At 42.4% G+C, this 27690-nt stretch overlaps 1 protein-coding gene across 2 annotated transcripts in view; it reads right to left on the bottom strand.

Annotated features, from left to right (window-relative positions):
• The window catches only part of TBC1D1 (TBC1 domain family member 1), a 235778-nt gene that overhangs the window by 91065 nt on the left and 117023 nt on the right, over nt 1-27690 (bottom strand). For both annotated transcript variants that reach the window (XM_012812647.2, XM_023507992.1), the window contains 6 exons: nt 27087-27623; nt 24190-24279; nt 20588-20692; nt 19352-19484; nt 13270-13361; nt 4989-5099 (listed from right to left, as the gene is read on the bottom strand). In XM_012812647.2, the coding sequence (XP_012668101.1) occupies nt 4989-5099; nt 13270-13361; nt 19352-19484; nt 20588-20692; nt 24190-24279; nt 27087-27623 (1068 nt within the window). The remainder of the gene's footprint in view (nt 1-4988; nt 5100-13269; nt 13362-19351; nt 19485-20587; nt 20693-24189; nt 24280-27086; nt 27624-27690) is intronic.

Genomic DNA, 27690 nt, shown 5'->3' with positions numbered 1-27690 from the left:
AACTAAATGCAAATTAGCTTTTTTCTTTCAATGTTCTTAAGACTTTATCATGTTGACAACAAATGTTCTTTGATTTACTCACTTTAGCCAGAGTGTATTATTTCACCACATAACCCAATTTATTCATGTTTCTGTTGTTAAGCATTTATTCTTTCTTTGGCTCTTACAAAGGAGTCTGCAATGACCTTTCTTGTACAGACCTCCTAATACATATAAATACATATACACTCATCTGAAAGGCTTGCAAATAAATAATTAGCAATTTCCTTGCTGGGGTCACTGAGACTGTGTACCTTCAGCTATCCCAGGTTTTATCAGGCTTCTCTTCCCGAAATGGCACCAATTCATATTTCTATAATCAGCATGTGACCATTCATCTTTACAGAGTATTATAAGATTTTTTAAATTTCAGCCAATCTGATGGGGATAAAATGTTTTCTTAATATACCTTTCCCTCATTCCTACTGTTATTGACCATTTTTTAGTTTATTTGGTAATCTGCTTTCCAAAGACTCTACATGTTCTTTGAAATAATGAAATTCTGAATTCACCAATGAATATTATACATTTTTCAAGGCATAAAAGAGAAAGAAAAGATTCTGGTAAGAGCAACATTTGGCTTTGTCAAATTATCCATAGTTTAATTCTATGAGAACTAAAACACGCATCCAAAGAATGGGTAGGAAGCTCAGAAATTCCTTTGGAGGGTGCAGTGGCTCACACCTGTAATCCCAGCACTCTGGGAGACTGAGGAGGGTGGACTGCCTGAGCTCAGGAGTTCAAGACCAGCCTGAGCAAGAGCAAGACCCCCATCTCTAAAAATAGCCAGCCACTGTGGTGGGCACCTGTAGTCCCAGCTATCAGGGAGACTGAGGCAAGAGGAAAACTTAGGCCTAAGAGTTTGAGGTTGCTGTGAGCTATGATGACACCACAGCACTCTTCCCAGGGCAAGAGAATAATACTCTGCCTAAAATAAATTAATAAAAATAAAAAAAATTATTAAAAAGATAAAATAAAAATAGAAAAATCAGTTGTATGTTTGAGTGGGCACCAGTAGTCCCAGCTACTCAGGAGATTGAGGAAGGAAGATTGCTTGAGCCCAGTAGTTTGAGGCCACTATGAACTATGATGATGCCACAGCCCTCTACCCAGGGTGACATAGTGAGACTTTACCTAACAAAAAAGAAAAAAAGAAAGAAAGAAAGAAAGAAATTCCTTTGGGAAGGGTGACTCTCACTTAACTGTGTTTCCGCACTACTGAGCCTACTCTGGACATATAATTTACTCACCCAAGGATAAGTAAATGAGCAATGACGGCCGTGTAGGCCCATGAGAAACACACAGCTGAGTTAACAGAGACTCCCTAACAAACTCGACTAGTCGTCCCTACTCACTGTGCACCATGGGCAGGGCTTTGCTAGTTGCAACTGCTCCTGCACCATCACTTAACGAGGGTAACAGCCTGTGGAGACGGGAGGCAGCCTCCGGGGCAAAGGGTTCAGGTTTAGGATTAGTTACCCACGAAGGGCCCCCGGGGCCTGCCTTAGACTGGGGCCAGTTTACTCACAAAGTGGAAAAGCCACAGAACTGCTTCTATGCTCATAATAAAGTTTCCATAAGATGGAAGCAAACTGAATTGTTTTGATATATACAGAAAATACTGGCCAAAAGATTATAACACTCAGCATCAGTTAGCAGCCCCAACTTACCGTGTTTCCCCGAAAATAAGACCTACCCCCAAAATAAGCCGTAGCAGGATTTCTATGCATTTGTTAAAGATAAGCCCTAGCCCAATAATAAGACCTAATGATAGGTACATCATAGCCACGCCCTGCATTTCAGCGCAGAGCAGTAAGGAAGACTGGAATACCCTTCATCTGCCACAGCTCCTTTCTCCCAGCCGTTGGTTCATGCGCCATGCCCAAGTGCGCGGGAGGTAACCACAGTCGCAGGCATCCTATTGCGCACCTGCGAATGGCTAGGGCAAAGGATTTTACGCATCACTAGCACCAGCCCCACCAACAAGGTCGGCTCCCCCTGTCAGGTTCCAAAAGAAGATGACTTAACTGTATTTGAATAAATGTAAATTGTTGTATTATACTTAATAAAAATAAGACATCCCTGAAAATAATGAGAAAAAATAAATATAAGACAGTGTCTTATTTCTGGGGAAACATGGTAGATGAGAATACTAGGCCTGAAAAATCGATCTTTGTGTACTTAACTCAATGCCACTTCTGCTCCCCTCAAACATTTCCTGTGTCTCTGACCATAATTCAAATATAGTTGAAAACAATTTGCATTTAGAAAATAACATACTCTTATTTATCTTAAAATAAGCATCTAGAGGTTTCTCTCCGTAAAGATGCTACTTGTTCTTAGATCATAATTTCTACTTTGGGGGCTCCCTGGTGAATTCCACTGCAGTCATCCCATTGCCGATACTTCCATAGATGGGTGAGCTCGAAGCACAAAAGTCTAGGGAGAAATCTAAATGTTGATGCCACACTGAAATTCTCAGCTCAGAACCCACCATCCCGTGTCGGCAAATGTATCTACCGTAGCTTTATTCTAATAAAGCAGCTCAGATATCCACCAAAAAAAAAAAATAGAGAAGGTGTGATGTTAATACAATGAAATAAAGAACAAACTGCTGCTACTTTCAACAGCACGGATGATCTCAGAAACATTGTGCTAAGTATTACAGAAGTCAGAACGGAGAGAAAAGAAAGCATCATCATACTGTATGATCCCATTTATAAGCAGTTCTAGCAACTAACCCAGCAAAACTAACCTAGGGTAAAAAAACAAGAACAAAACAGGGGCTGCCTGGGGGAAGAGACAGTGAGGACTGACAGGAAATGGAATAAGGGGGTAATTTCTAGAGTGATGGAAATATTCTGTATTCAGACAGGGGGTTGAGCTGCCCAAATGTAGCAGTTCCCAAGACTCGACAGACGTCACCCTGAAGTTCTGCCTGTTGGAGATACTGATCTTTCAGGCTGAGACAGCACGTAGGGTATCACCACTGACCCTAGAACGCACTGAGGACAATGTTCATGGTTCCTGGGTCCACTTTTGAAAGCTGGTGGTCACAGAAGTTCTTTGCCAAAATCATGGTTCTTTCTACCTCTGTCTAGGTCACTTAACCACAAATTTCAAAAGCTACAGGAACTTTTAGGTGCAACAAGAAGGTAATAAAATCCATGTGGTTAAACGATCTGACAGCAGAAAATGTGAGCAGTGAATCTCAAGGCTACGAAGTACTGCTATGTTGAAAAACCCTCTCCGCAGAGCCCATGAGGGTGTCCAGCCTGGGCAGCGCCAACCACATCCAGGGATCTGGGTAACCTGTTTACAGACACGGACAGGAGCCTGTTGGGTCACAGAATATGGAGGGAGCCCAAGCGAAAGTGCTACCCAGATGCCAGTTCTGCTTGTGAGGCTGAGTCTCTTTCACATTAAATTCACTGATGTTTTGAAAATGGAAAATAAAGGACTGATCTATGCCCCAAATTATAAAAATATTATCCTAGTTCATAAAAATGAGTTTCCAGTTAGGTCAAAACTTTCTATTTGCCATAAGTACTCAAAATCTTTACTGAAGGAAGACTTTCCATATCCCACAAATGCTCCATTCCCCTTTCTAGCAGTTACACATTATTTCAGAATTATCAATTCCCTGTTAGAACAAGTCACATTGACTCAAGGGGAAAAAAATAAAAAGATCAGAACAGGGAAAAAGGTAATAGTGGCAAAGAGGAAAAAAGGAAGGAAAAGGGGAAAAGAAATAGGTTGAAAAGAGAAGTGGCAAGTTAACTAAACACGTCAGAGTGGGTAGGCCACCCACAAGAGAACAGCAGAGGTGACATCATTGGAACTGCAACATCATCTTAAGGTCCAAGCTGGGACGAGAGGAACAGCCACAAACCCAGGGCAAAAACCCAAACCCACCCAAATATGTTGGCTATAGGAGCACTGCTAAGGCACCCTGTGGTTGGCAGATGAGATAAAAAACCAGGTTGGACACCGTACATGAGCTCTAAGGGGTCAGGAAAGGCACAACTGCCAAAGCCAACGGGAAAGCAGAAATCTAAGGAGGAGCGCTGCGAAGTGTGAACTCAGGGGAAACTGCAGGGTGGGTGTCAGTACCAGAAGGCGAGGGCCACTGCGGGGCAGAGAATGTGAACGTGCCATCATAACCCCCACTCCACAAGTGTTCCAAAGGAGAAAAGCACATACTTTGGGAAAACCAAAGAACTGGAACATCCTTCACTGATTTTCTCTAGATTTTCTGACCAACAAATAACTTTAGCAAATATAAAAATATGTATGTTTTGATCATTCTTAATGATTTATTATGAACGGGGCCTCACATGGGGTCTAAAAGACATGGGAACACGGTCTGTGGTACCATGTAGTAGACTGAGTTCCAACACTGAAGTTCTCTGAAAGCAGAAGTCTGCAAGGAGCCACTCAGGTTCTAACTTGGGATCCCACAAAGAGAAAAGCTCAGCAAGACCAGCGGACAGCAGGATGGGGGGCAGACTGTACCTCCGTCAGGCAAAATGGCATCTAACCTGGACCGCACCTGACTTGTCAGTAGTACTATCTTATATTCACGTGACATTTACTATCACAAACAACTTTCAGGTACTTTATGTAATTCCCAAGGCAGAGGTACAATGACATTACACAAGGAGAAAGGTAAGGTGACAGACACCTTTGCAGCCCAGCCTGGCAGTATCTGCTCTTAAATTTAATTCTTAGGGCTCCAAGCCTGTCCTCTTACCAGAGCAACTGCTCCCCTCCCACCACAATGCAGACAGAAACTTACCTTCTCCAAATAACCTAACACTCCCCAGTTTTCCCTGTATGTGCAACAAAAGCAAACAAAGGGGGACAAAGGAGGTTCAGAGCTTCAGGAAACCTTCAAGACTTTGTTTACACAGTGCCCCACCAAAGATTATGAGATCAAAGTGCCATACCTGCTTTGTGTCCCCAATATGGACATGTTCTTTTTGTTTATCTTCATATAAGCATCTCAGAAAAGAAATAATCAATTCATTCTCTCGCTGCTCATTTCTTGGTCTTAATTTCTTTTAAAAAAAATCAGAAACAGGTTAGATTACATTTATTTTCATTGTCAACAAAATCGCTAAGCCATCCATCCCTTTGGAAATGCTAGCAAGCTTCCATCTACTAACCAGTGCTTTAACCCAATCATCTCACTAGGGGGCACCAATGATCCTAAAAGTGGAGATAAATTTTTTTTAAGTGGAGCCAAGGGTCAGATTTAGCTTTTGCTCTTTGACATCCTCATACCTAAAATAAATTTTTAACATCAGATAAAGACATAGTCAAAATATTTAACAAGTTGAAAACAGAAGTAAAAAACAAAATCTATGTAAATGTCCAGAGGTCAGGAGCCATAATGACCTCACATTTATAAACTCTTACATTTAGGGAACTGGAAAGGAGAAACAGCAGCCAGATTCAGGGTCACAGTTTCCGGGGCCAAACGTGTTCATCGTGCAGCACCTTACGAAGCCCCGTGGGTATGCACTGCTACATACAACGTCCTGGTATGTATATACTCATTGCTCTTTTCTTTTTAAAAATTCTCCCTGTGTCTTTTAGCTTCTAGACAGGGTAGTGGCAAAGCAGGCTGGAGCAGGGGTCAGGACACACAGGTTCTAGTCGCTGTGCAGACGTGTGATCCAAATCACTGACTCCTGACTTCCCCATCTGTCCAGTCCCCTCCAGCTCCCAAATTCCTTGAATTTGACATGTCAGTCAGAAGGAATTTTTAAAAGGTCACCTCATTTAATGTATTATGTTCCCTAAATACAGTAAAAATAAAATGAATCATTCTGGAGATACACAAAGCTTTCTGTCTTTGAAATATATCTTTTTTCATATCAACAATTATCCATTACCCTGTTCCTCCTCTCTCCCTACTCCAAACTTTCAGCCTAACCTTTAAAATGAAGTTGGGGTGCAATAATTAAATTAACTACACAACCATCTGGGTCTGGGTCAACAAGATTCTTGGTGCCCTTCTTCCCCAGCTAACTAAGGAACAGTGACTTTGCCCTGCATGTCACTGGCATTAAAAGTGACGGTCTTTGATATGTATGTACAGCTCTTACTGTGATTCAGTTCTAAAAAGCTTGTAATTTCTGGTTTTATTTCCTGTCAAACCTAAGATTTGTTTTAGTGGAAGTGCTTTAAAATATCTGAGAGAGGCTCGACGCCTGTGGCTCAAGTGGCTAAGGCACCAGCCACATACACCTAAGGTGGCGGGTTCGAATCCAGCCCAGACCTGCCAAACAACGACGGCTGCAACCAAAAAACAGCCAGGCGTTGTGGCGGGCGCCTGTGGTCCCAGCTCCTTGGGAGGCTGAGGCAGAAGACTCGCTTGAGCCCAGGAGTTGGAGGTTGCTGTGAGCTGTGATGCCATAGTACTCTACCCAGGGGGACAGCTTGAGGCTGTCTCAAAAATAAAATGAAATAAAATATCTAAGAGTATAGATTGTTGATGGTTATCCTTTTTATTATTTTCTGATTTTATTTTATTAGGTTCATAAATGTACACTGCCAGAGTTGAAAAAAAAAAAAAAGTGAAGGTAACACTAACCCAGACCTTCTGATGTGTCCTCTCTTAAAAAAAAAAAAAAGTAAAGGGAAATTTATTCTGTTAGTCAAGAAAAAGATAGTAAATGAAGAGAAAAGTCTGTTTTAATTGAGGACTTAATTCATTCAAATTTCACATTAGATGGATGCTAAAGCAGACATTCTCAACCTGGATTCCAGACCATGAATCCTGGTGTTTCAAAGGCTTATATGGTACACGCAACTAGTGGATTTTTCTAGAGAGTTTCAGTTAGATCCTCAAGAAAGTAGAGTGGCAGCAGTCAAGTGTCACCATCCCAACTTAATACCGCTAGCTTACAAGAGTTTTACGGACATAGTAAGTCCAAAAGTCCACAAAAAAACAGGAAATCTCATCCATTGCAGGTGGGGATGCAAAATGGGACAGCTACATTGGAAGACCACTTGGCAGTTTCTTATAAAACTGAACACACTCCTAGCACACTATCCAGCAAACTGCCCTCCTTGGTATTTACCCAAATGAGCTAAAAACTGAATGCCCTCGCTAAAACCTGTACACAAATGTTTCTAGCAGCTTTATTCATAATTGCCAAAACTTAGAAGCAACTAAGATGTCCTCTAGTGAGTGGATGGAAGAGCAGACTATGTCCCTCCAGACGTGGAAAGTTATTCAGCAACACAAGGAGAAGGAAAAGAACCGTGCAGAGGAACCTCAGGGCCACTGCTGAGTGAAAGAGCCACTCTGAAAACACTGCAGGGTCACATTAGGTGACATTCTGGAAAAGGCACAACTGTGGAAACAGTCAAAAGACCAGGATTCCAGGGGTTAGGGGAGGGAGGGAGGGTGAAGAGGGAGAGCACAGTGTAAGTGGTGAGGCGCTGCCATATGATCTGTCATGAGGGACATGTGATGTTATGCATTTGTCACAAGCATAGAGTGTTTGACACCATCAGTGAACCCAAGTATAAACTGTGACCTTCAGTTAATAATAATTCATCAAATACTGGCTCATCAACTATAACAGATACACCAGCTAATGCAAGATGCTAAGGTAACATCTTCCATTAGGAGAAAGTGGGGGGGGGGGGTAGGAGACACTGAAAAATTACATGGAAATTCTGTACTGTCTACTCAATTTTTCTGTAAACCTAAAACTGCTCTTTAAAAAACAGTCTACTATTTTAAAAAATGGCCCAGGGAAGCAGACAGAGATTACACAAGTCCCCTGAGAAGCAGCACACACCAGAGGGTTGACCCATCCTTTCTACACTTGTCTCTAATTAAACCTTTGGGCTACCCTCACAAGAAATGGGATCCAGCCTCGAGAAATCCTTCATAATTGTCTATTTCAAAATATCAAAAAAAGGCTAAGCGTGAAACCATGAGAAGGACTCATACATTTTCCCTCACACAGACATGAAAAATCTGTTCCAATAGGCAGAAAATGAAACCACAGCTAAGCACAATGTGCCGCCATAGCTGCTTTTCATTAACAATTGAAGCAAAGAACCAGACACTGTGTCGCACAACTTGTTAAACATCACAGGAAAAGTCACTAAGACAGAGAAATACCCATTTTCAGTGTCATACAAAGTCAAATAATAAATCTTTACTTAAAGTCATTTTGGAGTGTGATGAGAGGGTACCTTTCTATGGAGTTCAAAAACATTACCATGGTGCCACCCCCCAAAACTTCTTGTGTGGCATCACCATTCTCCATAGAGGTAAATCATTACTTAAAGGTGGTTTAATTTGATAAACTAGTCAAGAATAGAATGAGGCATTAAGTTTGGGAACATCACTTTACAATCACAAATGAGCTTGCTTGCTCAAAATTAATCTATGGAGTCAGAAGTCACCACAGGGTACCTGGGGAGCAGAAATGAGGCAGGACTCTGAGCAATGTCTAATTGTTAATCTTGGCACTGCCGCACAGGTGTATTAGCCTTGCAAAACCTCCTTTCACCGTACACCACTGATTTGTGTGCTTCTCTATTAGTGCATTACACTGCAGTTCTAAAAAGAATAATACAAAACAATTAGTTGCCCGTTAAAAGTAACAAATGTAACCTCATTACATGTTTCTTAACCTTATTTCCTTGAGAGCCTTATAAATTTCTACAAAGGCAATTAAAAAACAGATTTCCAGCAGGGTGCAGTGGCACGCCTACAGTGTCAGCCACTCAGGAGGCTGAGGCTGGAAGCTCACTTGAGGCTAGGAGTTCAAGGCTGCACTGAGCTATACTCACGCCCAAGAATAGCCACTGCACTCCAGCCTGGGCAACACAGTGAGATACCACCTCTAAAAAAAATTTAACAATAAATAAATTTCCAGCACTGACTAAGGAATACTATAGTGCTGAGAAAGAGTATGGTCTCCTAAGGAAGCTACTTCAAAAGACAATGATGGCTCGGCGCCTGTGGCTCAAGCGGCTAAGGCGCCAGCCACATACACCTAAGGTGGCGGGTTCGAATCCCCAGCCCAGGCCCGCCAAACAACAATGATGGCTGCATCCAAAAAATAGCCGGGCGTCGTGGTGGGCGCCTGTAGTCCCAGCTACTTGGGAGACTGAGGCAGGAGACTCGCTTGAGCCCAGGAGTTGGAGGTTGCTGTGAGCTGTGATGCCATAGTACTCTACCCAGGGGGATAGCTTGAGGCTCCGTCTCAAAAAAAAAAAAAAAAGACAATGTTCACTTGGATATGATGTCCTGAAATCTTAAAAAAGAAATTATAATCAAATTTTATAAGAAATAATTTTAAAACCATGGATAAAGGCCAGGCATAGTGTTGGTTCATGCCTGTAATCCTAGCACTCTGGGAGGCTGTGAGAGGACTGCTTGAGCTCAGGAGTTTGAGACCAGCCAAAGCAAGAGTGAGACCCCATCTCTACTAAAACTAGAAAAACTAGCCAGGCATTGTGGCAGGAGCCTATAGTCCCAGTTACTTGGGAGATTAGGCAAGAAGACTGTTAGAGCCCCCAGAGTTTGAGGTTGCTATGAGCTATGATGACACCATGGCACTCTACCCAGGGTGACAGAGTGTGACTGCCTCAAAAAAAAAAAAAAGAAAAAAGTTTGCAAAAACCAACTAAGTTGACATTTATCTTCAGAAGCTAAAAAACCTCTCTGACCATTAACCTTTAACTTGTGAAGTCCTATTGTTTAATAAATTAACAGTACCTACTGAGTATCAATCTACTTGATTTATCTACTCAGTATCCACTTAACTCATTCCCTGAAACACACTCACACAGATTAGGAGAATTAGACTTTGAGACATCTCAATTTCTGGCCCTTCCTGGTCCTGACGGCAATGTCTCATCCTGAAGACAACCCACGTAGACTTAGCGCCCTCAGCTGGCCGAGGAGCAGCATGAAAGAGCAAGACCTCCATGGGGTCATCCTCACATTGGCCGGATTCGATACATTTGAAAGAAAATTATACATTTCAAAATGCTCATGAATAAAAAGGCTACTTTGCAGTGTGTTATGCCCACAGGCCCGTCTGGCACCAAGTTCTCTCTGCATAGGTAAGTCAGCTTGTTTACAGAAGCAATAATCTCAAGTATCATTTACATAGTTTGGGGGATTTTTTTTTTTTTTGAGACAGTCTCACTGTCTCCCTCAATAGAGTGCTGTAAAATCACAGCTCACAGAAACCTCAAACTCTTGCCTCAGCCTCCCAAGTAGCTGGGACTAAAGGCACCTGCCACAATGCCTGGCTATTTTTAGACATGGGGTCCTACTCTTGCTCAGGCTGGTCTCGAACACCTGAGCTCAAGTAATCCATGTGCCTCAGCCTCCCAGAGAGCTAGGACTATAGGTGTGAGCCACTGCACCCAGACTACATGGTTATTATCCATTTCTTTTTCTTTATGGTTGAGTTCCACTTTTTTGTTATATTACATTTTCAAGGGTCGGGCACCATGGCTCACATCTATAATCCTACCTAAGGCCAAGGAGGGTGGACTGCCTGAGCTCAAAGGTCCAGACCAGTTTAAGCAACAGCGAGACCCTGTCTCTAAAAATAGCTGGGCATTGTGGTGGGTACCTGTAGTCCCAACTACTTGGGAGGATGAGGCAAGAGTATCACTTAAGCCCAAGAGTTTGAGGTTGCTGTGAGCTATGATGCCACCGGTACTCTATCAAGGGCAACAAAGTGAGACTCTGTCTCAAAAAAAAAAATTTGTTTTCACTTACAAAATCTCTGAATATAGTATGTATATTCTTACATATATCACTTACATACATTCTTATGTCTATCCCTTAAAAAATCTCTGAATATGATATGTATAGTATGTAACATTAATTGCAGTGAAATTGTAAATTTGCTCTTAGAGACTTTCAGAAATAAATTTCCCTCCTGGAAAGACTGTACAAAAAAAAAAGTTTACCATTCTATTTATAAAAGGACTCTTGAAACTGCAAATCCACCTTTTTTTATGACCTTTTGAAGTATATGATTTTCAAACACATTAGCAGGTACTGTTAACTCAAAGGAAGCCAAGGACTTGGTTTATTATAAAACCAAGAATGGTCATTGAGGAAATAATTCAATAAGACCATCACTAAGTCATTAGAAAAAAGACTCACATCAAATTGGTATCATTCAAGGAAAAGTCAAGTTTACAATGATGGGGGACAAAGTAGCAACTGCCTTCTCAAAGCCAGTGAACAGTATGACTTCCCTGTGGTGTCACAGCAAGGAGAACACAGAAACATCTAGAACAACACACAGAAGCCCCGGGACATTAACTGAATGGTGTCTTCCTTCAGTGAATCTAAGTCCTATGTTCTTTTTTTCCTAAAGTCTTTTGGCCATAAGTTACTTGGTGTCTAAAAACCTGCATGGATTTAGGAACCCCATTTCTGCAGAAGAAAATTTTGCTTATTATCTACATTGATTCATCACACTGTTTTTAGGGATCTACATGGTGTTATCTAAACAAAAAAGAAAAACCACATTAGGGAAGGGAGATTCATCTTCTACGCTTGCTGAGAAGTGACTTGATAGCTCTAACACAGTCCAAGTGAGGCAGCATTAGAGAAAAAGGCCCCAGCTTCAACTGTAAATGCATAAACAATCAGAAGCAAACTGCCCATTTCTAAATCCCAAGTACAACGCACATTATATTTATCTAAGAGTCTTGTATACTTAGAACTCTAAAGGTCTTTCAAGAAAAAATGAAGTAGCATCTCTCAAGTTGATTCAGAAGAAAAGAAAATTTAAAGGCAATTGAAAATTGTGAAAATTACCCTCAAGGCCAGGGGAATCCAACCTGCAGCCTGGGGGCCGTGGGCAGGTTATTTCAGGCCTGTTTTGCTTCTCTGTGGTGTCAGATAACGTGAAAAGTCTCCTTGAACCTTTTTTTTTTATTCATCAGCTGTCATAAGTGTTTGTGTACTTAATGTGTGGCCCACAACAACTCTTATTCTCCCAATATGCAGCAGAGAAGAAAAAAAGATTGGACACTCTTGCCCGAGGCTATTTGCTAACTAAAAAAATCTTTCTATGATTGCTTTCTAAAAACATACGCCAATTCCACTGTAGAAACAAAACAAAGGAGTAAGAGAAGAGCTCTAACATGTGATTTTAAAGAAAAAGACAATCCTTATTTTTTTTTATTCTAACAGAAAACAGATTATGGGTCCTATCTGTACAGTCCTTCCCCAGTGAAGTAGAAGAACTCAGAGCGCACCCAGCTGCCAGCCTTCTAGTTTTGTTTAATGAAACTTCTATTTGGAAAGCATGCTGACCAACTCCCACCCCAAAAGAGGGATTTATTCTTTGTTCTGATGTGCTCCCCTCCCTAGAAAAGTGCCTAGAAACCATCGAAAATGCCCCTTGGCTAACACAGACATCAAATTTCTATGAGCTCATTAAAGATTCATAATGAACAGACCAGAGGCATGCCAGCACACACAGTATGGTTTCCCTGAGATACACCACATCCAAATGCAAGGACCAAAGCGGCTTCCAAGTTTACTGAAGAAAGCAAATGAGCTCAGATTTTGTTTAGTTTTTTGAGGTTTTTTTTTTCTTTTTTGGCTCAATATTGAATACATGTAGGGCTCTAAGTAGGTAACATGACCTAAATTTATTTCAAAATTGAAAAGAAAAAGAAAGAGGATGACCAATTATGTTCAAGTTCACATACACACTGTCTCCCACAATTGGGGCTGAAATCCTGAATGGGTGGGGGCTGGCAGAAGTTTCTCATGAGGCAGATAAGGGCATGTGGACCAAAGTCCAGGTCTTCCATCTCCCAAGCTGAGGCCTTCTCCACTTTAAAACTAAAATTTCCTTTCCCTTTTTCCAACATAGGTGGTTAAGAGAAAGGCTTCCTGGTTTTAGTCACTTTCACTATCTAAGCTAAGACCTGATGTGAATATGCAACTCTGACCCAGTCCCTCTGTGGACAGTGAGAGCTTAAACCAGCGATTCTCAACCTGTGGGTCGCAATCCCCAGGAACTGTATCAAAGGGTCATGGCATTAGGGAAGTTGAGAACTACTGGCTTAAACCAACAGGAACTCAAGATCCTTGCCTCCTGGCTCAGGCAACACTGGGGTTGATATTCTGCATACATAACATTTCATAGCTAAGCTTTCAGCCTTTTCTTTCCTTCTAGAGATGAAAAACTTGCACTGTACCTGAATCTCCTCAAAAATAGTCGCCTGCTCCTGATTCGTTAACGTTGTCAGGTGCTTTTGCAGTTCTAATTTGGTTTTAGAAGAATTCATTCCTATTAAGAGAAAACAAAGGACATGAAAAATAATCTCTATGTGTAAGTCACGAGGTACAGCATTCACCTGCTGCACACACATCCCTTAACATTCTTACCTACCCAGAAATGCTAATCAATAACGCCGTGACGCTACCATCGTCAACATTTCTTAACTGAGCTCTGATGCATAAGATACTGTATACATACTAAACCTTAATCTGCAATTTATTTAATTATTGCACCAATCTGATGATGAGGGTGTTATTAGTATTATCCCCATTTTACAGTTTAGGAAACTGAGGCCCTCAGACCTTCTATAATTTCCAATGACCACCAAGTCCAACACTCTACCTTAGATTTGGGGGGTTTCAAATTACTTTCTCCAAGTTAAAACACCTCAGACAATCAGAATGTTCTCCTTAGAAAATGATAAATTCTTGCATTATATGTAAACATGACACTTTTTTTATTTATTTATTTATTTTGCAGTTCTTGGCCAGGGCTGAGTTTGAACCCACCACCTCCAGCATATGGAGCCAGCGCCCTACTCCTTTGAGCCACAGGCACTGCCCAACATGACAACTTTTTTTTAAGAAAAAACTACCTGGTTTGAAGACTGACCCACGTTTTTCTCCCAAATGTTATAGGTTCCCTTTACTTAAAATGCACTCATGTGGCTAACGTTTATTTTTACCACATGCTTATTACTAGGCCTCAGACTATTTAGTTAACATTACAAAGAGTAGTTCTGAAGAAAAGTTACAAAAAGCAAAGTCATTATGTAACTTCGGTGCCTGTTAGAATCTGATACTTTCAGAAGTTCTTTCCCTACCCAAACAGCTCAGAGCCAGTTTTGCCTTTTCTCGATATCCAGAGGTCAATGTCACACACGTGGAGAAGATTTCTAATGAAAGGATTTGCTGACCCAACCATGCTGAAAAACAACTACACTGGTTACTCCTCTTCCAGGGGCACCTGTCCTCTCACCCACTGCCGCTCCCTTCTCCTCATCCACAGAGGGTGAGCCCAGGGGCAGAGCTACGCCAAGGTCTTGCCGGAAGAACAGTGCTGGACGTGGCCACATAACACTAAGGATAGCCAGAGGGAAGCCTGGGGGCCAGTGACTTGTCTGTAGGGACTTGGAAGCCACGTCTTTATTTTATACATGAATTTGCTGAGGTCCACAGAAGCCAGGTGCCTTGCCGAAGGTCAGGAAGCCAACCAGCCACCAAGCCTGCCCCAACGTCCAACCCTTCCCACTGCCACGGACATCCACTTAGCAGGCTGTGGCAGAGGCTGGTGTCCCTCTCAAACTCTCAAACTGTTGCAGCTAACTCCACTTCCAGAAAGATGTTCTTCCTCTCCCCCTCCGTTTTTTCTTTTAAACTCGTGAAAACTCTCAGAAGCTACCCTAACAATTATAGCCGATATTTCTTAAGTGATTGCTATCCACTTTGCTCAATATTTTATACTTAATCTTCAAAATAATCCTTGAAATTTTTTTTTTTTTTTTTTTTTAGGAAGCCCAATGTAGAAAACACTGAGGCGTGTCAATGTCAAAGTCAAGTGTTTTGTCCAAGGACATCAAGTTATTTAAAGGACACAGAATCTGAATGGCGTCTGTTTGCCTCTAGCAACCAGACTCTCAGGCACTCCCCTGCCTCTCCGGACACAGAAGCCACCCAATCCTCCGGTGGCTAAGACAGGACAGTGTTCAAAGTTGGGGTAAGTGCAGAAAGGATAGCTGGGCAGTCTGAGTGCAGTTCAGTAATCTTCTGGATGACGCAGGAAAGCCTGTGCTCTTCTCACAGCAAACCAGGGAAACAGACACAAGGCTTTCCTGCGTCAACCACTTAAATGTTGAAACAAAATAGAGTTGACATTTCTGAATAAAATAAGCACTCAAAATCCCTCCCAACACAAGGAGGATGTTTCTGACACAGAATAAGCATCTTATTTTGGAAAACTGTATTGAAAACACTTGTACGTGGGGACTACACCCCAGTTCCCAAGAAGAGCAGACTAACTATGCACTCTGAGTAACCTCAGGTGAAATCAGGAGACATAGGTAGGAAAAGATCCTTGGCCAATTTCCTCCAGCCTTTCCTCAGGATGCCTCGGTTCATCCCCAACTACAAACAGCTGGTCTCACTCAGGACCCAGCACCCTCCACATGGATTTTCACCACCTTTAGCCACTTGTGGGTGGTCTCTACACAGAAGTCTCCCCTCAGAGCCCCCAAGAGATGCCATAAGGGCTTATGGAGGGAATGGAGGAACAGTGCTGAAAATGTAACCAGCAAAGGAATAATACCCCAATGCCGACCCCTGCCAGCTGCCACTGTCAGTGTGGCCCCCTCACATGGCTGTGCTGAGAAGCTCTTATTAGAGGGAGCGCTGATGAATGACTTTGCTTTCATGGAAGAAAATTTGTTCTGGGAGCAAAAGAAAATCTCAGTTCCACTTTTTTTTTTTTTTTAATAATTCATTCTGGTAATTCCCAAAATGCTCCTTCAAACTTTAAAGTAAGTAAAATAGGCCGGGCATAGTGGCTAACGCCTATAATCCTAATGCCTCTCCTACTCTTGAGAGGCCAAGGTGGGTGGAATACTCGTTCAGGAGTTCGAGACCAACCTAAGCAAGAGTGAGATGCCATCTCTACTAAAAACAGATAAAAAACAGTCGGGTATTGTGGCCAGCACTGTAGTCTCAGCTACTCAGGAGGCTAAAGTAAGGGGATCACTTGCACCCAGGATGACAGAGTGAGACTCTGTCTCAACCAATCCATCAGCCAATCAAGTAAGCAAAATACTATTTGAACACCAGTGGGTTGTACATAGTTCAAATACAGAATCAGGTACAACTATATTTCTTATACACTGCAAGTGTATTTTAGAGTGGACAGTCCAGCGAAATCAACATGTACAGTATTATTTTATAGATTTGGGGACATAACTTGACTACATCAATGGATTAAGAAACATCACACTGGCCCTCCCACAGTTGACAGAGTTTTTGGTTAAACCTTAACTTCCTGTTAGAACTATTCTTACAGGAAAAAAAAAAAAAAAAGAACTATTCTTACAGGAACATACAATGAGTTTTAATAAGCCACTTACCAGGGAGGCAATAATAAAAGGCAACAGACTCTAAAACGGTTCATAAAATAATCATCTTCTCTCCTACAGATGCCTTGAATAATGTGTGATCTATACCTTTAGAAATACTTCCCAGGATGAGTGCATTGGCTCATGCTGTAATACCAGCACTTGGGAAGGCCAAGATGGGAGGATCCCTTGAGGCTAGAAGACCAGCCTGGCCAAAATAGTGAGACCCCATCTCTAAAAAAAATTTTAAAATTAGCTCAGTGTGGTAGTACATTCCTGTAGTCTCAGCTACTCAGGAGGCTAAGGCAGGAGGATTGCTTGAGCCCAGGAGTTTAAAGCTGGAGGGAGCTAGGATTACACTTGTGCATTCCAGCCTAAGCAACAGAGTAAGATTCTATATCTTAATAAAAAAAAGGAATGCTTGTCATCTTGTAAGTAACACAGTAAAACATATTCTCACCAGACTTTTAATTTCACTATTTAAGAATGTTTTTACATTAATGGGGTTTTCTGCCTTGGTTGGATTTTATCAGGTAAAAGAGGAATTACAGCAGCAAAATCCCTACCCTGATTAAGCTTTTCAGCCGCAACTTTCTGAAAGCTAAGCCAAAACAAAGAGAGATTTATCAACTGGAACTCTGGAGGCATTCCAGTTCCTGTAGATCCTGAACTGCTTTATCGTCAAGGCCAAAGCCATTGCTAGCTTTTTAATAAGCTCTTAAGGGACATTTCCGTCATCATTTACCTTATCTTGACAACCACTAAGAAAAGGGCTAGTGATCCTCTCAGTTGGGAACCCCAGTAAACCAAAACCGTTCTTATTCCCAGATATATTTTGTATAATGTCAGCAAATAACAACAACTTGGAAAACAGTCAAAAATATTAATCATGTTTCTTCATTTTAAAGAGCATTTGTAATGCCACAAGTGAACTTTCCCAGACCTTGAGATATCAATTATTAATTTATCTCACTTAAAAAGGGAAACCAGATACCCCTTCACATATATTTGGATGGTTATCATCAAAAAAACCCCAGAAAATACGGTGGTGCCTGTGGCTCAAAGCAGTAAGGCGCCAGCCCCATATGCCGGAGGTGGTAGGTTCAAACCCAGCCCCAGCCAAAAACTGCAAAAAAAAAAAGACCTCAGAAAATAACAAATATTTTCAAATACTGAAACAAATATTACTATTAACAAATACTGGAACCCTTGTATACTGCCATACTATTCTATGAAACATAGAATTACAATATAATCCAGCAATTTCTCTTCTGGGTATGTACCCAAGAGAACTGAAAGCAGGAACATGAGCAGATAATTTGCACACTGACATTCAGAGCAGCATTATTCACAACAGCCAAAAGATGGAAATAACCCAAAGGTCCCATGATGGAACAGATGATGAACGAATACGGCACACACGTAAAAAGGAATATTATTCAGCCTTAGAAAGGAATTAAATTCAGACATATGCTACAAGACACTATGCTGAGTGAAATACACCAGAAACAAGAAGATAAATGGTGTGTGATTTCACTCATGCGGAGGAGGAGTCCAACCCATAGAGACAGGGTGGCCAGAAGCTGTGGGGAAGGGAAGTGGGCTGTAGCGAGTTTCAGATTAGGGAATGGAAAACGCTCTGGAGATGAACGGTGGTGATCGCTAAACAATGTAAATGGACCCAATGCTGCTGAATTGTACACTTTAAGAAGGGGATGAAATAGCAACTTTTGTGTATATTGTTACAATTATAAAAAAGGAAAATCAGGCATAAATGGTAAGGTACCACTTCTTTACACAATTGTCGTATACGTGGGAAACGATCAAATCTCTGTTTCTACAATAAAATGGTTTGCTTAAACCACATGACCCTTCCTCCAAAACCACAAAAAAAATTTAGAAATCCTGTCACTAGAACAAAAATGCAAAACCGAGAACAGAGAGGTTGAACCCCTTTGCCTTCCAGCCTCCCTCAGATAAACACCACACCCCCACCACTTTCACTGTTACCTCTGCCCCCCTCAGTCCTAGAGACAGAGATTCTCTCTTCCTGCCTAAGGCCAATTCCCCAGCTTCTTGAGAAGGGATCCCACCTTCAGCTGCATTCTAACCGGTCTAGTCCCTCTGGACACTTGGCTTCTGAATCTGCTCCAATCTCTCTCGGTCCCTAGGTCTTCTCCCAGCATGACTTTCTCCTGGAAAGCTCTGGTAGCAGGTAACAGGAGGGGCTCTGCGGCCTGTTTATTCCCAGACATCTCTAACCCTCAATTTACCCATCCACAAATGTGCAAAATAAGTAGTCCCTTTTCCTCCCACTAATGTAGTGAGGATTTAATGGATAACAGGGATCACCTAGCACCATGCCTCACACGTCTTACATATTCACTAAATATTAGCTACAAATCATAACCCTTTATTATAGTTTCTCCCTAAACTGAGTTTCTAGAAACTGTGGTCAAGACTAAGACTTGCCACTTCTTTTACTACTTCTCTTTCCCTTCTCACCTGCAACCTGTCCTCTGCTCCCTCTCCTCCACTCCAGCTGGACCAGTAGAGGGTACTAGTAACCTTTCTAATGGAGAAGCCTAATGGAAGTCTGATAGTTCTTACCTTATTAGATCTCTTCTTCATGGCCAATCTGACTGACCACTCACACAACCTTGGTAAACACTACACACCCATTTTGGTTACCTGTTTCCCTAACTCCTCTACCACCCTGCCAGTACCCTGCAAGGGAGATAAGGGAGGCATGCGTTCTTACCTTTGTCCCCGACATACAGGAGACACCTGCTGCATGCACACAGTCCACCTACCACTCCAGTGATGGACACAGCCTGCCACCTAGGGTTCCCTGGAACCTGTCCCGCCCACGTGTCAAAGCTGCAGAGGATCCTCTACTTACCCTCGATCCTCTCACAGAGCTTGTGCAGGCCCTGCAAGGGGCAGCCCTCGCACAGCTGGGCTGGCGCTCTGGCCGTCTGCTGCACCGCAGCCACCGTGAAAGCCTGCTTCAGGGTCATCATAATTTCATCGACCTAATCAAAGAGAAGAGAAATAGCAGCCACCAAAAACTCAATTTAAAATTAGCTGGCTGAGATTTCAGAAAATCAATAGGAAAAATTTTTTAAGATTTTTTTTTTTTTTGACAGAGTCTCACTCCGTTGCCCTCAGTAGAGTGCTATGGTATCATCACAGCTCACAGCAACTTCAAACTCTTGGGCTCAAGTGATCCTCTTGCCTCCTGAGTAGCTGGGACTACAGGCGCCCACCACAATGGCCAGCTAGTTTTCCTATTTGTTTTAGTAGAGACAGGGTCTTACTCTTGCTCAGGCTGGTCTTGAACTCCTGAGTTCCAGCAATCCACCTTCTTCACCCTTCCAAAGTGCTGCAACTACAAGTGTGAGCCACTGTGCCTGGCCTGATCTTTTAAGATTTTTCTGGGTCAGGCGCGATAGCTACTCCTATAATCCTCACACTCTGATAAGGCAGGATGGGAGGATCCTTTGGGCTCAGGAGTTTGAGACCAGCCTAAGCAAGAGTGAGATCCCATCACTACTAAAAATAAAAAAATGTGCTGGGGGTTGTGGCTTTGCACCTGTAGTCCCAGCTACTCTGGAGTCTGAGGCAGAAGCATCAATGAGCCCAGTTTGAGGTTGTCAGGAGCAACAACAATGCCACTGTGCTCTAACGGCAGTGATAGAGCAAGACTCTGTCTCAAAAAAAGAGGGAAAAAAAAGATTTTTCTGAACTACTCTTCAGATTATAGTTGAAATAAAGACTAGGATTACAGTCTGAGAAATACATCTTTAAGACTCACAGCTATTTAAGCAGGTAAGACACAGACCAAATACTGAGTGAAAAGCAAACATTTTGGATCAAAAGTCCAAGATGTCATTTTGAAATGTTTGGCCAGAGGGTGAAACTGAGCAAATTCCTCAAAATAATATAAAATTTCAAACACACACCGGAAAAGTCTCAGATGTGCATTAGCTAGTTACTAATTAGTCATGAATGAATAATTAAAGCTAAATAATGTTGTATGGATGAGACCATCTAGTTTTGTTAAGGACTGAAAATTTAGGGAGATTGAAATTCCTTGTAAACAGGTTCCCGGGTGGGAACTGCCTGGCTGCCTCACCAGAGCTTCGTTGGCACACTGAAACACGTAGCAGACGAAGTGAAAGCCGCCACCTCCAGAAGACTCCCGGCAGATGAAGCCAAAGTGGTCCACGTGTCTGATGCCCTGTCAGAGGCAGGGGAAGAGGAGAACCAAGTTTAAGTTATATCCAGAGCAGGCACGTAAGAGGTGAGTGCATAGTTTCAAAGAACACTGGAAAATCACTATTTCTCAGGTGTTTTAAAATAAAAACAGACCCAGGTTGGGTGTGGTGTCTCAGGCCTATAATCCCAGCGCTTGGGAGGCCAAGGCAGGTGGATCACTTGAGGCCAAGAGTTCAAGATCAGCCTAGGCAACACAGTGAGATCTCCACATAACTTTTTTTTTTTAAATTATCGGGTATAGTGCACGTGCCTGTGGTCCTAAGTACTTGAGATGCTGAGGCAGGAATGATCACTTGAGCTCAGGAGTTTGTGCTACTGCATTCCAGCCTGGGAGACAGAGTGAGATGAGACCCTGTCTCTACAAATAGGCAGTTAATTAATTTAAAAATAAAAACAGATCTAAAAACATCTCTCAAATATGAAGATTAAAGTGTTTATACTAAAATGTTACATTAATTACCCACAAAAGAATAAGGGAATTAAGATTTGAAAACTCAAGTTCAGTGCTCATTTAAGTATTAAAATGAGAAAAGTTAAAACTTTTCTTAAGTATTAAAGAATAAATTAGTTTAAAAAAATCAAAGGCAGGCCAGGCATAGTGGCTCATGTCTATAATCTTAGCGCTTTGGGAGGCCCAGGCAGGAGGATCACTTACGATCACTTGAGCAACAGCAAGCAAAGTTCTATCTCCAAAAACAGAAAAACTGGCTAAGTGTGGAGCTGTGCACCGGCAGTCCCAGCTACTCAGGAGGCTGACACAGAAGGAACACTTGAGCCCAGAAGTTTGAGGCTGTAGTGAGCTATGACGACTCCACTGCACTCTAGCCCTGCCATGAAAAGTAAGACCTTCTCTCAAAACAACAACAAAAAACTCAAAGGCAGACCAGAGAATAACAAAGAAATGCAACTAAACGCACAGAAAGGCTTAAAAAACATTTTTTAAAATATATTTGTCCTCCTAAGATAATAAATAGGTAAATACTGATGTGAAATGGTATGAAGAATGAGTCAAAAATTATATGCACAGAGTGGAGAAGTTTTTGGTTGTTTGGTTTTTTTTTTTTTTTGAGATAGTCTCACTTTGTCACACTTGGTAGAGTGCCATGGCATCTTAGCTCACAGCAACCTCAAACTCTTGGGTTTAAGTGATTCTCTTATCTCAGCTTCCCAAATAGCTGGGACTACAGGCGCCCACCACAACACCCAGCTATTTTTTTTTTAGACACGGGATCTCACCCTTGCTCAAGCTGGTCTCGAACTTGTGAGCTCAAGCAATCCACCTGCCTCAGCCTCCTAGAGTGCTAGGATGACAGGTGTGAGCCACAACACTGGGTTGGAGAAGCTTTTAAAAGATATCAGGCCAGCTCGGCGCCTGTGGCTCAAGTGGCTGAGACGCCAGCCATATATACCTAAGGTGGCGGGTTCAAATCCAGCCCAGGCCCACCAAACAACAATGGCCGCAACCAAAAAATAGCCGGGCACTGTGGCGGGTGCCTGTGGTCCCAGCTACTTGGGAGGCTGAGGCAGGAGACTCGCTTGAGCCCAGGAGTTGGAGGTTGCTGTGAGCTGTGATGCCACAGCACTCTACCCAGGGGGACAGCTTGAGGCTCTGTCTCAAAAAAAAAAAAAAGATATCAGGCCAAAGATCTACCATACTTTCCTAAGAGCGCTTTTTAGTAAATATTAATATATAAACTTTGTCTGAAATCACTCAACGGGGGATAAAACGTCTTCCATAAACATGAAAGTATCAATGTCCCCTCTAAGCATGCAGAGATATGGGCCTTGAACTTCAGGGAATCACATAAACTGTACTCCTTAGGAAATAATAAAACTATCACATGAAAAAGCAAACATCTAACATTAATATCTCAACAGAAATAATAGCAACGGCCACTGAGCAGCGCCTGTAGCTCAGTGGGTAGGGCACCAGCCATATACACGGAGGCTGGTGGGTTCGAACCTGGCCGGGGCCAGCTAAGACAACAATGACAACTGCAACAAAAATAAAATAGCCACGTGTTGTGGCGGGCACCTGTAGTCTTAGCTACTCGGGGAGGCTGAGGCAAAAGCATAGCTTGAGCCCAAGAGTTTGAGGTTGCTATGAGCTATGATGCCCTGGGGCACTCTACCAGGGCCACAGCTTATCTCAAAAAAAAAGAGCTTTTTCAGCTTTTGTCTCAAAAAAAAAGAAAAAGAAAGAAAGAAGGAAAGAAATATTAGCAAATCAGGATAAAAACTCTGTGGATAATTTCACTTGCAGGCCAAATATTTCCCTGAATTTGGCTATTTCTTTTTAAACTCTGACTTTACCAGGGCATCTCAATCAGGAGTCTCTGATAGACACAGCTGGAAGCTACAACTTAGGGGAATATGATTTAGAAAAAGTTTTTCTTGCTCAATCGTTCTCCATTCACTCTAAGGAGAACATTATTTTCATGGTTTGCTGGAGAGAAAAAATTCCCTTTGATTATTTAAGTAGATGTTATAAATCAACAAAACACTAAGACTTTCATTACAGTATTTTATAAATTACGAAAAGTCAGTTTGAAAAGAAGTAGCCAAACGTAACGTTAAGTGAGCTCGCGTGTTTTAGGAAGATTCTGAGCATAGCTCATTGTAACTGATAGATTCTTCCAACATCTCTCTATGAAACATCTCAGAGATCATCAGAAAAAAGTTTTTAAGTAGACACTATATTCTGAGTAAAACATCAAAAATCCTCAAAGATAAGCACTATTTGTGTAAGAGAGAAGAAATATTGATGATTGGTACCAAAAACAGATATGAATGTTTATAAAGTAGAAATGTATTACCTATTAAAAAGACGTATTTGTATGGATGTGTAAAATATAACACACACACACATGGACCCAGAAATCATGACTATGGAACATTCCTACCAATAATTGAAACAAAAAAAGTAGATCCATTTTGTCTATTAGGTTTTGTTGCTGAGAGCAAAATTCTTAATTTCAAAATTATGTTTATAATTTTCCTTAATATACCAAACAAATGAAATGCAAAATCACAAATCATGTCCAGCACTTCGGGAACACACTGTCTTGTACCCTTTAGCGCTTTTGTTGTATGACAGATATTAATGGAATTCACTTAAAAATTCAATTGCAGGCTCGGCGCCTATAGCTCAACCGGCTAAGGCGCCAGCCACGTACACCTAAGGTGGCGGGTTTGAATCCCCAGCCTACACCCCCCAAACAACAATGGCGGCTGCAACCAAAAAAAAAATAGCCGGGCGTTGTGGCGGGCGCCTGTGGTCCCAGCTACTTGGGAGGCGGAGGCAGGAGACTCGCTTGAGCCCTGGAGTTGGAGGTTGCTGTGAGCTGTAAGGCCATGGCACTCTGCCCAGGGGGACAGCTTGAGGCTCTGTCTCAAAAAAAAAAACAAAAGAAAAAAAAAATTCAATTGCAATTAAACCAATAACCCATCACCATTTACCTGAGAGCAAAAGGATATCTCCTTAAAATTTTTCTCCAACGCTATTTTTTTGGTGTCAGGACTGATGAGGTAAACTTCAGATTGGCCAATCTTAAAAGACAAAACAAACAAAAAATGCTAATGTTTCATGAGAGTTTAATTCAAATTTATTATACAAACTTTCTCATTCATGACCTATGAAAATAAAGAACAAAAACAGAAAATTCCTATACAATCCTGACAATATCACTTTAGAAAATCACTTCCAAGGTTCTAACCTATCCTGCAGATTTCAAGGAGTAAAGGACAGTTTGGGGCATTTGCCTACAAGGACAGCAGTCTTCTCTAAAAAGACCAAATACCCAGAAGTCAGAAACAGGTGTCAGGGTCTAAGTGAGAGTTCTTCTGCATGACTGAATCTTCCAAAAAACAGAAGCTTTCTCTTTTAAAATTTCCAAAACTTTCTAATGATAACTTTAACGGCTAGTCTTTTTTCAATTGTTAAAATAATCTGCCAGTTGTTAAGTACATGTTATATGTGAGGCAGTCCCGTAAACTACTCTTTAAAGTTACGGCATTAGCGTGTTAAGTTAACGCTGTGTTGTTGACCTGGCACGCGCTAATAGACGTGCACCAGGAGGGCTCTGTTGCAGTATCCACACTGCAGTGTCCAAGGTGACTCCTGGATGCCTCCTCTCCACGGTATTAAGCTTCTTGGGTTTCTGTGTCTGTTGTTTTCTATAGATTTACTTCTTGCTCAGGACCAAGAAGTCTGTGGTCACATCCTGTTACTGCTGCAGTAATTCACAGTCCCATCTCCTCCTCTAAAGTCCACACCTTGGTGGAATACAAATCAGATACACAAGCTTCTCAGAGACTGGGATGTAAGGCAAGAGTAATCACACTCTCGACGAGAGGCCCCAAGCAATATGCATTTTGCTCTGGGAATGCCTTTGCACTCAGAATAGTTTTGCCACCCAATTTCTAAACTGTATTCCAGCCAGGGGAGACGGACAGGTAGCTTTCTACCTTTGTCCTCCTGTGGATACCAAGTGTGATGCAAAACATTCGTTTCTAAATTCAACTTCTCTCCAAATTAAACTAAACTGTGTGTCTCTCCAGAGTAAGAACCAACACAATATCCCCCCCAATTTGTAAACAGTGAATGAATTATCTATTTTCAGTATGTTTAGTCTCTTTAGAGGTCAATGTCTCTATATACATAATGAAGATAAACTTTGTTTTATTTTTAAAAAGAACCTTCGGACATCTCATAGCTGAGAAGCTCCAGAGCATTATTATTTGGCTATTGCTGGGCTGTAAAGAACAAATCAGCCTCTAAAGTTGAGAGGGGCTCCTGAGATCCCTCTCTTTCCCCATGGCAGTCAATCAATTGCACATCCCATCAACTTGACCCCTTGGCTACCCGTCCCTCTGTCCACATCTCTCCACCCCCAGCACCTTCACTACAAGCCCCACCAATCTCTCACCTGGACTGCTGCAGCAACCTCTTAACTCTCCTCCCCACCCTGCTTTTGGCCTCCCCCAAGTACAGCCTCATTTTACAGCCTGTGTCCTAAACTATTCAGTGACAGCAGCTTTTAGGATGAACAACAAAATCCTGAGCACAACCCGTTACAGTGGTACCTGATGAAGCTCCTGCCTCTGGCCCCAGGACCAGCCCAACCCACCCTTCTCTCCTTGCTTTCAGGCAGTCACCTGGATTTCTTTCTTATCCAAAAAGCATCTATTGAGCCCCTGTCCTACTATAGGCCAAGCTCTGGGTACTATTGACAACTAGTAAAATAAAATCCCTGTTCTTGTAAAGCCTATCTTCTGGGAACATGTGGGTCAAAATATTTTACCCCCTTCTTTGTAGTGGTGTCAAAGGGTAGAAGTGCCACAGAGAAAAGTAAGGCAAAAAGTAGGATGGGAAGTTGCCACTGGCCTCACTGGTAAGATTCTTCCTTAATGTCGGGTTAGCAGGTTAGCAGAGACTGAAGGAGTAAGGCAGGCCCGAGACAACTGCCCAGCAAAGGCAGCGTACAGGCTGCAGGGTGCTCTCGGCACCGGCCTCTGTCTCTCCCGGAGGGTCTTCTAACCTGCTGCTCCCGGAGCCCAGGGGTGCCTCCTACATGGCCACACAGAAACCTCCACCTGATGCAAGTCCCTTCTCAAAGGAGCCCTTCCTGTCTCACAGCACCCTCTACTTCTCCTGGGCAGCATCTGTCACAACTGTAATCAGATAATTACTTGCGCTGTCAGTGGCCTGTCTCCCTTCTGGAATCTACCTACCACGTGGACTGAGACCTATCCCTGCCTTGTTCCACAGGAACCCAACCACTGGTGACTGCTCCCCTGTCCATCCTTTTTCTAGCATTTGGCAGTCAGTTTAACAAATTTTTGCTAGAAATAAGCAAGCAATGGACTAAACTAGTATTTCACTTTGAGCATAAATTTCAAATAGGTTATTTACAAAGCCAATTATCCTGATTTAGCAAAGGATAAATGTTTTTATAAATTAATAAAAAATAGTAAGGAGAACTTTTTTTAACTAAAATATTTTGTTGAACTACATTACTTAAAATTCATACACATTTTTTAAAATCTCTCTTTTGACCTTTTTTACGTATTTTAACTGTTCTTGCCTATTGAAAGGTGTCTTTAAAACTGGGGGGGGGAGATAAAAATTACACTTGAACATGAGATGGCTTTTCCTTATGTTCTCTGATGACTTTAAAGGCTTATGGCTAAAGTAAGAATTTAATTCTAAGAAAAGAATTACACAGTGTAAAAGTGTATGGAATTCACACGCAAATCCCAAAGCAATTTACTAAGAATCTTTGCTCGGTAAAGCTGCTTTTCTCTTGAGCAAGTATCTCAGAGTGGGATAAAGACCGGGCGTGGTAACATTTTACCGTGAAGAGCATAGTTCGATTTTCCTCCATATCTGTTGGCTGCACAATGTTGTGTCCGCTAATGAGGTGGTTCTCAATGTCGCTTTCCTCAAAAGAGCTGAAAAAGCTACTGCTCCTGAGGCTGCCATCGGGAAAGTCCTTCCTGAAGGCCAGTGAGCGCAGGCCGGGCTGGGAGGAGGACTTGCGCATGGGCCTCCTGGTGGCCCCCACCATCCCTGTCCCCGAGCTCCCAGTCCCCAAGAGCGGCTCCGACCCGAGCTTCTCCAGGAAGGGCAGTGCTCTCCCGGGGCTGGGGCTGTCGGCGCTCTGAGAGGGCAAGTCCAGGTCGGCTTTCCTGCTGCAGCTGACATGGTTGAACTTCTCGATGCACTCGTCAATCAGGGCTGGCGGGGCCTTCTTGTGCGCCACCGTCACGCGGCCACAGAAGAGCACCTCGAACTTCTTGGCAAACGTGTCATCAAACTCCGAGGGGCAGTGCAGCTCCTCCTGGCGGGCGATCTTCCCGGCCTGGCGGATGGAGCTGATGATCTCAGGCACCTGCCGAGAAAGAGGAGTGTCAGCAGTAAGTAGCGGTGGTGACAGGCGGGCACACTGCAGGGTAAAC

The sequence above is a fragment of the Otolemur garnettii genome, unplaced genomic scaffold, assembly GCF_000181295.1.
Source record: "Otolemur garnettii isolate 467f Iridium unplaced genomic scaffold, OtoGar3 scaffold00214, whole genome shotgun sequence".
Lineage (NCBI taxonomy): Eukaryota > Metazoa > Chordata > Mammalia > Primates > Galagidae > Otolemur > Otolemur garnettii.
Note: the sequence above shows the minus strand (reverse complement) of the source record. Positions and strands in the feature narration are given on the sequence as shown.